Source organism: Gallinula chloropus (genome assembly GCF_964237585.1).
Source record: "Gallinula chloropus genome assembly, chromosome: 2".
Lineage (NCBI taxonomy): Eukaryota > Metazoa > Chordata > Aves > Gruiformes > Rallidae > Gallinula > Gallinula chloropus.
The window spans coordinates 138914012-138926095 of NC_140086.1; the positions used below are offsets into that span (position 1 = coordinate 138914012).

General features: G+C 34.1%; 1 protein-coding gene across 1 annotated transcript in view; it reads right to left on the reverse strand.

The window, feature by feature from the left end:
- The window catches only part of AKAP9 (A-kinase anchoring protein 9), a 109111-nt gene that overhangs the window by 62305 nt on the left and 34722 nt on the right, over nt 1-12084 (reverse strand). The window contains exons 4-8 of the mRNA XM_084260680.1: nt 8490-8543; nt 7908-8078; nt 5155-5310; nt 4032-4229; nt 782-3229 (exon numbers count right to left, since the gene is read on the reverse strand). Of these exons, the coding sequence (XP_084116806.1) occupies nt 782-3229; nt 4032-4229; nt 5155-5310; nt 7908-8078; nt 8490-8543 (3027 nt within the window). The remainder of the gene's footprint in view (nt 1-781; nt 3230-4031; nt 4230-5154; nt 5311-7907; nt 8079-8489; nt 8544-12084) is intronic.

A 12084-nucleotide genomic window follows, 5' to 3' on the forward strand; every position in this document is an offset into this window, starting at 1 on the left:
TATTAAACTTCATCACTGTATATAAATTTAAAGTGTGATTTATGATTCCAGCACCTAATTAAATAGCGGTAATTCAATGCTTAGCTATTTTTACTGGCAAATAACAGTCCATTCCATATTACCTGCAATTAATTTACAATACCAAAAAAGTACAAGCAACATGTCTCAAGCAAAACACAGAGGTTGGCTAGAATCACATGAGGTAGAGAACTTCTCTGTCTTCACAGTTTATCTTCTTGTGCTCACATCCAGACACATTTCTTAAGAAGTGATAACCACATATACACAAAAATGTCAATAATGGAAGATTAGTATTCCACTAATTTGATATTAGATAAGTTAGAGGAAAAAATGACTGAAGAAGTCAAGAGTTTTATTATCTGTTTATATTGTTCAAATATGCACCAAGATAAATGAAAAGCTAATCACACATCAAAAAATTATGTCCTGAATAAGTTTCTACCTCAAGTAAGCAAGCTAAATGCTGTATCAAATTGTGAAGTGCTCTAGGCATCTTGTCCTTACCTTCTGTTGTTATTGATTTAATTAAATGCAAGGGGAGAGTATTTATTTCACTGAAAAACAGCATCCTCATACACACTGACTGTGGTTATCACTCTGGTCATTGATGTAACGACTTTCAACCACTGGCCACACACATGGCCACACACCTGTACACTTCAAAGCAGCTAATAGGAAAAATATGATGCAAATTTCCAAGTGCAAGCTCCTACAAATTTTCACAGGGAAACTTTTTTTTGTACTGCTTTACGCAACGTACCTGTTCTGATTTTAAAGCATCCACTTGCTGTTGAAGATTATTATTTTCACTCTGTGTAATGGCTATTAATGATGTTTCATCTGACAGCCTGTCTGTCATGCCATGCAAATGTTCCACAAGAGACTGCTGTTTTGGTTTCGATGTTTGCTGAACCTCCTTCCTTTTTGTTACTTCATGACTGGTATCTTTACCTGAACCCAGATTTCCTCGTACGTTTATTCCTTCATCAACTTTATTCCGTGGACCAGGGTTTTTATTTCTACTTTCAGATGCTGGAGCAGAAGTCCTTAGTGCTTTTCCTTTAGAGCATTTTGTCTTAGGCTTATTGATACTGCCATTTCCTCTCTGAGGATGGCTAATTATGCCTTCTAGTTCTTTACATTTTGCTAGAACTTGTTCTTTTTCATCTTTTAAGGATTTAACTTTTTCATTTAAATGACAAATTTCAGTGTGCTTTGACTTCAACTGTTCAGAGAGATCAGAAAGTCTCAGGGATAATTCCAGTTTCTCACGTTGGGTAACTTCAAGCTTTTCCATAAGTTCTGTTGCATCTTTCTCAACAACTTCTCCAGTCTCAAATGTGCCTGCACTTGACACCTTGATTTCTTTGCTCCTTTCAAAATCAGAAGTTTTAGTTTTAAGTAAAGCTGGTCTATTGCTTTCTAAATGGTGAAGTTTTTCATTCAAAGCTTTGAGCTTGCTTTTATATTCAGCTTCCTGCTTACTCTTGTTCTCTTCTAGCTCGGTTTTTGCCTTCAGAAGACTTGCACATTCTTTCTGCAACTCTTTATAATTAGCTTCTAGTTTTTTCTCAGTAAATGAAAAGGCACTCCTCTGCCTTTCGGTATCATCTTGGAGCTGACTGTTTTGGTTTTTAAGTTGCTCATTTTCAGCAATCAGCTTTTCTATTCTTTTTTGCAAGTCCAAAATTTCTGACTTAGAGCTAACACTGTTGTTCAGAACCACATTTTCTTCAGAGCTTACCAACATGCTTTTCAATTTCTCTTCCAGAGTTTCATTTTCCCCTTTTAGATGGCTATTTTGTGTTTCAAGTTCTGAACATTTTTTCTGTAGGCTCTCTTCTCTCTCTCTCATTTGTTCCTGCATCAACTCAGTTTTGAGCTGCAGCTCTTGAATTTCTTGTTCAAGGGTACCTTTTTCTTTTTCCTCTTGCCTAAGTAATTCTATCTCCTTCTGCAGCTCATGGATTTGAAGTGTCATTTCTTCATATTTAGAACTCACAGTAGACTGCTGTAAATCTTTTAGGTTTGAAATCTCTAGTATCAATTGATTTTGCTTTGTAATTAAGTTGTCCTTTTCATATTGCATGGCTTCTATCTTTTGACTCATTTCATTCTGTACCTCATCTAACTGCTGTTTATGGTGTATATTCAAGTTATCTTTAAGGCTTTCCATGTTCCCCATGTGCTCTTTTTGTAAGTCTTCTTTAAGCCTAGAAAGTTCCTCTTCATGACTAAACAGAAGCTTTGTTCTCAGTCTCTCTAATTCTGCTTCTTGAGATTCTGCCATCCTGTCCAAAACTGCATCCTTCTCCCTTTCTAGCATTTCAAGTTTTATTTTATAATTTGTGACTTCTGCCTCATGTTTTAACTCCAATTCCTTCCTAAATTCAGAGGCAGAAGCCAGCTGAGTTTTTAAATCTTCAATCACAAACTGGTATTTTTCAGCTTCATTTAATCTACATTCCATATCAACTATAGTTTGTTTGGCTCTCTGAACCTGCTCTCTTGAAAAATTCAGTTCTTGGAGAAGATCTTCAATTTTAGTTTGCTGAAGAGACTTCTCTGCTGAAATGACTTCCATCTGCTGTGACAATTCATGCTTTATTTTTTCCCTTTCATTATCAGCATCCTGCAATTTCACATTCAGTTCATTAATTTTAATATTCATTAAATGCATTTGATCTTTATTAACATTCTCATTCAAACTCAGACTTGAAGTTTTCTCCAATTCTACTTTTTGTTGTGAAAGACGCTGTTCTATTTCGATTGCATGTTGCTTCATTAATTCTTGCTTCATTTGTACAATCTGCTGGCCATGCATTTCATCTAATTCAGCCTGAAGTTGTGCCAGTCTCCTTTGTGTTTCTAATTCCATTCTTTGCACAATGTCAGCTTCAGACTGACTGTCTTTATAACATCTTTTCTGCAATTCTTCCACAGTTCCCATTAATTGTTTTATTTCATCAGAACACTGTCTTTCTTTCTGTTTGTAGGTGGTAAGTTCAACTCTCATATTAGTTATCTCCTGGTTCTTCACTGAAATCTGTTCTTTTGATTCTTCAAGTAATTTGCTGACATCTGATAATTTTTCCTTAAGCTGAAATGATTTTTTTTCTTCTTCTCCAAGTTTTACTTCCAGCTTTTCAACTAATGCTTCTTTTTCTTGTAGTTTACTCAAATCTTCTCCTTCATTTTTCTGTTTTTCCTGTAAAAAATGAGCAAAACCATGTGTTTTTTTTTAGTTCAGTCTCTTAGCATAAAAGCATTTCAAGACTTAGCTATTTAAACACAATGGCTTTCTTTAGAAGGCTCATATTCTTTATGAAAACTAAATATAAATTATTTGTTGACCTCATAGGAAGGTTTTTGGGATGCCTGGAATAAGTGACAACCCTTACCCCCCTCATTACACCCACCTCTCCCCACCCAACCCACCTCGCCCAAAAACGAGAGGGGTGGGAATTTCAATTTTTTCCAGTTGTGCTCTCATACTTACAAAAAAAAAAAAAAAAAAAAAAAAAATAATTGGTCCTATCTGCTGAAAGCTTTGCCTTTTATCACTTTTAATTACATGTAAATTTTTAAAGTACTTTGAAGAGGTTTTCCATGAAAAGTAACAATATAATATACACGAAGAAAATAATTTGCTTCTTAAAACAGAATATATTGTTCAAACAAGTTGGGATTTTCTTAATTTAAAAATAATGTAATTTAATGAAGACATTCTAATATACAGTATAGCTTCACTACAGAATACTCATATAGTGAGTATTTCTGCAACTTTTTAAAAGTGATATGGAATACTGATATAAAAAGTTAAGTTTTAAATTATACAAATATTATGTATCAGTTAAGAGAAGCAGTCTTAAAAACTTAAAGTCTTTGCTTGTGTTATATGCAGCACACTCGTAACCTCTGCTTTGTCCCTTAAATTTCAAAGGAACTACAAAATTCTGAAAAGAAAAGAAATTGGGTAGAAGATAGCATCTTTCTAGTAAGAAACATACCATCTCATATGTTGCAATTTTGTCTTGAAGATGTGCAATCTGCACTTCAAATTCTTCATTCTTCTTTTGATAATTTTTCAGCAGACATTCTTGTTCTTCTAGCTGTTGCTGATGTGAAAGTATCTGTTGCTTGGCTTGCAGTAAATCAGCAGCTGTGCAGCTATGGCTGGTGTTCCTCAGGGCTTCACTTGCCTGCAACTTGAACATTAAAAAAAATAAAACCTACAATGTATCGAGTTTTTCAGAAACAGATTGCAATACAGAAAGAGCAATCTTCCACAGCACAAGCCCAAAGACTCTGGCAGAATTTTAGGAGGAACTGATACATCCTTATTCTTTTGGGATGGCCAACCAATAAAAAAAAAAGTATTTAATATTAAATTGTTTTCCGGTAAGCTAGCACAGGACAGCAGTGTCTCAGACATATTTCTAAGCAGTAAAAGGAATTACTTATAATAACTGTCCCTTAAACCCAGATTTTTAATAATAAAAACTCAGGCTTCAGAATATAATGCACCTGAAGCTCAAAAAAGCTATAGATGGTACATAAAAAGCACAAAATACTCCAATAGTCAACTGCAACACCGTAAGCCCTGAAGATTAACAGTATCCATGGCGCCTCAATCACATTTCAGAACAAATGTTTCTCTGAAACTTAGCTGTGTTATTTAAATTACCCGCTAGTAATACCACAAGAGGCAGGTTTTACCAAAAATAAGGAGGACTGGAGCATGAAATGGTGGCCCAACAAAGTTGATGGTTTGATTTCAAAGGGAACAAGCTGTATTTCAGCCCAGCTGAGAAACAATTACACAAGTGTTTTTCCCTAAGGTAACTGCTATCATGCAGCACTTATCAGAAGCTATCAACACATACTAGGAAAGAAAACAGACTAATCTTTATTATTTTATAATGAAGTAGTATAATAAAGAAGGTACTGTAAGGGTAACTGTAGGACTGGTAAAGTGCTGATCTATACTAAGAGACCATTTCTGTTTTAAAAAACATAATAACAAGATTTGATTTTCTGCAGTAAAAATGTCTTTTCTGTAGCCATTTATGGATCCTCCAAAGTGACACCAATATTCAACTTCAAATAAGCATTGGTATCACTGCAACTTACATGCTGAAACTGAATTTGCAATTTTTGACTTTGTTCAGTAAGCTCTAAGAACTCCCTCATAGTTTCATCCTTCTCTTTCCGTGCCTGCTGCAGGTTTGTAGTGAGCTGAGTGATGATGTCATCTCTTTTTTTGATAGCAGCTTCAAATTCTTGCAGCTACAAAAGATAAAATTTAAACTATCAGTGCACATCAAAGCAACAGGCAATAAAACCCATTAAAACTAGCTTATTCTAGTTTAGTAGGAATACACTATCCCTAAAATCTCCATTTAAAACATGCCACACAGAGCATTTGTTTTCACAATCTCTATTTGTAAATATTCCAGAAACTGATTTTTCCCCCTTATTTACCAATATTTGATCTCACCATATAATACATTTATCAAAGAACAAAATCTGAGCCTTTAAGAAAGTTAATTAAGGACATAACTTGTTTTTAAACTAAGAAGAGTAACTACATAAATAAAACATCATAAAGGAAGTCAGAGTATCTACCACTTCAGTAATTTTGTACAACTAATTCACGTCCACACACCTTTCCCACAATAAATGCAAGTTATATCATTCCTCACTGAAATAGCAAGAAATCACATCCATCATACTAAAAGCATATAAGATACCATGCAGTATCCTACATTGTGAACTCACAGGAATTATTATAACTACAGGAGAAAAATCAGCTCAAGCTGATTCAAAACTGATACAGCGTATTTAATAGATGAATCTTTGGAAATGTTTAATGAAGTGATAAATGTACAGAAAAAATCCTTTGCAAATGTTTTGTTTTGGGTTTCTTTTGGCAGGATTACACTCAGTCTGAGAGAAATTCTACATTATTTGGGCCTATTTTCATGTGCAATTATATAAATAGATATGTGATTCACTTCCACGTAATTTTCTCAATTTGAACTCATTCAAGCCTAGTGGAAGCTTCATCTCTATGTACTGCACATTTCTTAAAACAGTTACAGAAGGTGATCAATGGTTTGGTTACAATGGTCCCAAAAGGAAGCTTCTCCAGGTTATATGCTGATTCTTGAAGAAGAATTATAATGCTTCCAGATAAAGTTTACTGATTTAGAGGCTGGGGACATTATTCAGTGGGAGACAAAAAACCAGAAGTCCCTTAAATATGGCAAACTACACAAAGAATTTGAGAAAATACTTGTAAATTTCTTTTCAGAACAGTGACCTCCTCCTTTAAAAGCATAGATCTAACAGAAATATGAGATGTTTATTATAAGAGAGAAAATTAGGAACAGATCAGACACTTAAATGTGTCCTACCTTTCCTTTTGCACCTGTTCAATAAAACTGAAAAACTAAATTTAACTGTTCTAATCCACACTTTGAAGAATGGTCAATGTTTGGTTAGTTAACCATTATTTGGTTAATGGTTGGACTTGACGATCTTAAAGGTCTTTTCCAACCAAAATGATCCTATGATAGTTTTCAACTTTTTTTCATTCCTTTTCTTTAACAGGAATGTTAAATAGGCAGAAGTAAAGCATGCCCCTTCTACACTCCCCTTCTACAATTTTGTTTCTTCTGAAAAATAAACCATATGCATTTCTCAACTGCCAAGTTATGCACTGTATGACTATTGTAAAAATATACTGCAACTATGAAAATATTATTGTGCCACAGCTTGGTCGTCTTCTAATATATTTTTCATTTATTTTAAAATTAGTAATCATAGCCATTTAAAAATGCAATCACTTTAGCTTTAATTTTTTTCCAGAAAAACTAACAGCAGTCACAATTATAAGAAATTAAAACTATGTTTATGTTCTTTACTCTGCTATAAGTATGACTATGTTTAGCACAACAGATACAAGACTAATTTGAAGCTAAGTTTGATTTAAAATGCAACACCAGAGGTTCACCAACAGAAAAAGAATGATAAACCACCTCTAGAGCAACCACTTAAAGGTCAATCTAGTATGGTAGAACATGACATCCATTTTCACAGATAAAATACAAATGAAAGCAGAACAAATAACAACTGTGCAATAATAATGAAGGTGAAAATGACTGAATATTAGTACAATTTTCGTATTTTACAGAATTTGAAAAAACCCTAGTAAAACAGGACAACATGACCTGAATCCAAAAGAGAGGTAATATGTGAAGCATGACAAAGCACTGGCTTCAGTGCATTGCACCACTTGCTTAAACTTCAATAACAAGTTTTTAATATTCCTGAAAACCTAATTTTAAATTCCAATGGTATCTGTAAAGTACGAAATACTTTCCTGTAATCCCAAATTATGATGTGTTTATTAAAATATTCTGACACAGTTGTCTTGTATTTCAAACCGTGAAGTCTGACATACAAGTAGCTTTTTGGTTCAAGGATCAACTTGCACCAATTTTTGGGAGGTAAAGACTGAGGGTCTTTTTGATCTTGGAGAATCAGGATTGTGTTAAGAGAAATGCATCATTGCACAACTAGAGGATTAAGGTGTTTCGTGAAGAAAACCATCTTTCCATTCCTGATTTGAAGAAGGTTACTACAAAAACTACTGAAATTTTAGTCACAAAATACAGAAGGTTCTTTTTTACACACAATGGAAATGTCATTCAAAGAAATAGAGCCAATGGTATGTGATTGAAAGAAATTACATGTAATTATGTATCACACACTGACTGCATTCAGAACAGCTGCCATTAAGTGCGAAATCTTTCAGGTGATGCTCTGCATTTTTGCATGTAACCAAGTAGTAAGTAGAAAGCAACATAAGGTAATTATACCTGTTGCAATCCTTCTGTACCATATGCTGCCCTCATTTCTTCTAGCTCTCTGTTTAGCTCTTCAATCTCTTGTTGTTTTCCAGCCAATTCATTGTCCATCACCTCCAGCTGTGTGTCAGAGTGCTGCATTCCATGCTCAGAAGAAATCTCTCCAGCTCCAAATTCTTCTTCCTAAATTAATCCAAGTTCCTTAACATGCTGGTTTTTATGCTTTATCACACTAAGTAAACTCAAATATAAAATTCTGTACCAAATGCCACCTCAGAACATTAACATACAATACAGCATTGAAGATCTTATTGCCATGGTAACCTCCTTTGTTAGTATAATTCACAACTCAAAAGCACTGACATAAAGTGTTTTTTGAAGTTCTCCTTTATAATCTTAGCCCTAATTGAAGTAGTAAATTGTTTTGCATTTCAAGCTTAATGACACACAATATTAATATAAAGCAAACAATCCAGATGCAGAGCACAGCATGCAAAATAAACTATTAGTCAGCAACAGTTTTTGTTCAAAACAAACTATTTGAGGTTTTTAGTATTCACCATTAGTATTACAATTCAAGTTGCAATACTGTACCCTGATTAAGTCTGCGGGTATAGCTGTTCTTGTCACAAAACTGCAACCATTTACCTGTATAAAAACAATTTCTAAATACATTATTATTTGAAATAAAGCTTGATTTCCATTCATTTGAATCTTATATGATGATTCCTGAAGACCAATGGTAATTTTAATGCTAGAAAAATTTATTTCATGTGAAATACAGGATAGCTTTATACACAGTGAATTGCAAAGTAAGCATAGGTAACAGTTAAAATACCCAAAACTGCAAAAATAGAAATTAAAACCAGAAAACATACTGTGAATCTAAACATCCAGAGAAAACAAAGGGATTCAGATTTAAAGGTAAATGCAAAGCTTTATACTATAAATGACTGAAAGGCACTGCTATTGCATTTTGAATTATATGCTTAATATTGCTCTATGTTACTAAACATAGTTATGTGTTCCAAAACATATTTATTCATACTAAGATTTACTATTTCTGAAAGTCACAGATCTATCAACAGGATCATACACTCTAATCCTTAATTTAAAGAAATTTATTTGGATTGAAAAGGAACAGAAAACATGCATTTCACACAAGACATATTTTAAAAATCCTCTTTCACTCACCTAACACTGCAACCCCTTTCAGCTTCTAAGAGAATTTTGGTTCTACAGACAGTGCTACCCAACAATGACGATCTCCAAAAGGGAAGCACAAGCCAAGTTGCAGTTGTAGGTAAAAAATAATAATCCAAATGAAAAAAATATGTTGTGTACTTGTGAGTAATCATAAAACACACGGCAAGCTTTTAAAACAGCAGATCAATGTTTTACAATGAGAAACCAGGAACAGCTGGATTTCCCCTCAGAGCTGTATTTTACATCAGTGCCTGAAACAAAAATAACGGTACTAGAGATGGAAAGGCACCGCAGCATTTCAGACCCAAATACTGCTCTGTATACTGCCCTGACACCTGTCAGCCTATGAGAGAGCTTGTTTACAAAAGACTATCATGCCCAAGCAAATCAATAAGTTAGCCAACACAGAAATACACTGTTATAAATGGGATCAATATAGTCATCGAGTTTGTATTTAGAGAATGAACTGCATTGGACAAGAATTTGCAGAGCTGACACAGTGCCCTTTCAATTCCTGACTTTCTTAGTAAAAAGAGACACCACAGAGAGATTACTACCTCATATTAGAAAGAATAAAGCAAATTGCTGCAAACAGCACTCCAGACAACTCATAGTGGCACTGCACATCATTTCTGTATTGCTACATGTTTGCTCTACATTCAGACATAAAAGTGTCTACACGGTGCCTGGCACCAATGTCTTTATTCAGATTTTAACTTTTGTCCCAGATTAATAACTAGAAGTTAAACAGAAACTCTATTATTAAATATTTTCCCCTTTTTAACTCCCATTTCATTTAGGCTTAATAAGCACACAGTGTATGATTCTTGTAATCTGCAGCAGTGGACACACTTTTCCTGTGAATCATTTCTGTGTGCAACAAAGACTCTTAGATGCTTTATAAGAAGAGCTACCAGGAAAGACACAAAAGACTCGTCTCATTGGATGTTCCAGACTCGTTAGCAGCTGAAATTTCTACAAAAGACCTTTTACTTACATAAGGAGTTTTGCTATACACATTCAAAACAACTGTCTAGAACTTGAAACTCTACCTCATTTCACAGGAGCCTAGCTCTCAGACATCACAGAAGTGAACCACAGTAACACAGCAGTCCACGCTGTTACTCATCTGATACCTTCTCCTTTCAAATGCCTTCTGACTTCTGGCAAAGTGCAAGCTGAAACCCAGTAAAACAACAAACTACACTGTAATCTAACAAAAAAAGCAGCTAGACCGCCATTGCAGAGTGCTGCATTGATGGGAGCCTTGCAAGCAGTCTGGCAACTTCTGGCATGACAGAATCATATATCATATACAATTTTTTCATGTATCTACACTATATATTTCATATGTCTACAATATATATATTTCCATATATCTAGAATATATGAAAACTGTAGTCCAGATACCAACTTCAGTTAACAGATGTCTCTAGATAAGGCCTAGTGGACTTGCACAAACACTGTGCTTTGCCTGGTAGCCCCACTGGTTTACCACTAGAGAGATCTTCTGCAAGTCCACAAATACTATTGATGGAGAGTCTTAAAATTTCTTCTTTCAAAGCTTTGCAGTTGACCTTTAACACTGAAATCTCCTTAAGTCCATATGTCTTATGATGCACTTCGTTATACACCCCAGCAAACGAACATTTAAAGAAACAATCAAACACATAGCATTTTAAGATAATAACAGAAACAAGGTGTAGCAAGAGCTCTGGATAAAACTACATAAACAAATAACCAGAAAGTAAGAAAAAATTAAATTTTACAGGACATTAGCTACCCAGCAGTAACTGTTTTGGTGTACAACAGACATAAAATCGGTGAATTTTATGTAAGTGCCTCAAAGGACATTCTGTCTGATTTTCATTCCTTGCATTTTCAAACAGTATTTATAAGTAAGATATAATCTGTAGGCTATTGGCTAAAAAGAAAGGTATAATTTATATTGCATCAGTAAATACATATATATTTTAATACATACTTAAGACAAATGAATGGAAACTTCTTCCAGAAAAACACCAGGCAAAGCAACCTCCACCACTGAATTAAAATAGCAATTCATGACAATTGCCACCAGAGGTCAGGATTAAATATATGAAATCATTGTACCCCTTTGATGCTACATACACCTTGGAAGACCTCAGAAGTAGCAGTAATAAGATATAATGTGTACTTAGTTTTAACAATAATGCCACCAGTACAGATATTTCCCTTTACAAATAGGAAATTCATGCTCAGCATAAATCAATACATACTGTTCAGTCACTGAGAAACATAGAAAATATGTTAATGCATGAAAATAACGTAACTTATTACAGACTGACAAGAAGACTTTGATTAAAACTGTGCTTTGATTTGGTAGTAGAAACATACAGAAATATCTGAATTGGATTAGCAATTTTATCTCGTGTTTGCCTATTTTTGCCCTTTTCTTTTAAATTTTGGGCATCTGATTCCTTCACAAAAATTAGTATTTACATCTCCAACACTGCTTGTCAATATTCCTAGCCTCTCTTCAATTTTCTAGTTATATCACAACCAACTATATGAAACAGCTAAAACTAGCAATTAGGGCAACTAGCGAAAAGGAATTTCAGGTGGTGCTTTTTTTATACTCCATAAACCAAAACACATTTTCAGTTTGTGATTATAATAATTACAATCATAATATAAGATTAATAACTTCTGAAGGTTAACAATTAATGGCTTTTTAAAATATCATAACAATTAATGGCTTTTTAAAATATCATATATTTTTCTACATTTTAACGGCACGAAACAGAAGATTTCTTTATGTAGTGGTTAAAGTTGAGGTATAGAATTTCATTAACATTTCAAAAAAAAAAAAAAAAGCCCCAAACAAACCCAGCTTTGTACACTTCACCTTTTCAGAGGTACACTTTGCAAATTAGAGAGTCAATGAGTGGGGAAAAGAAACCAACCAGGCAGAACAGTGTTTCAGTTATACTGTAAAAGTGAG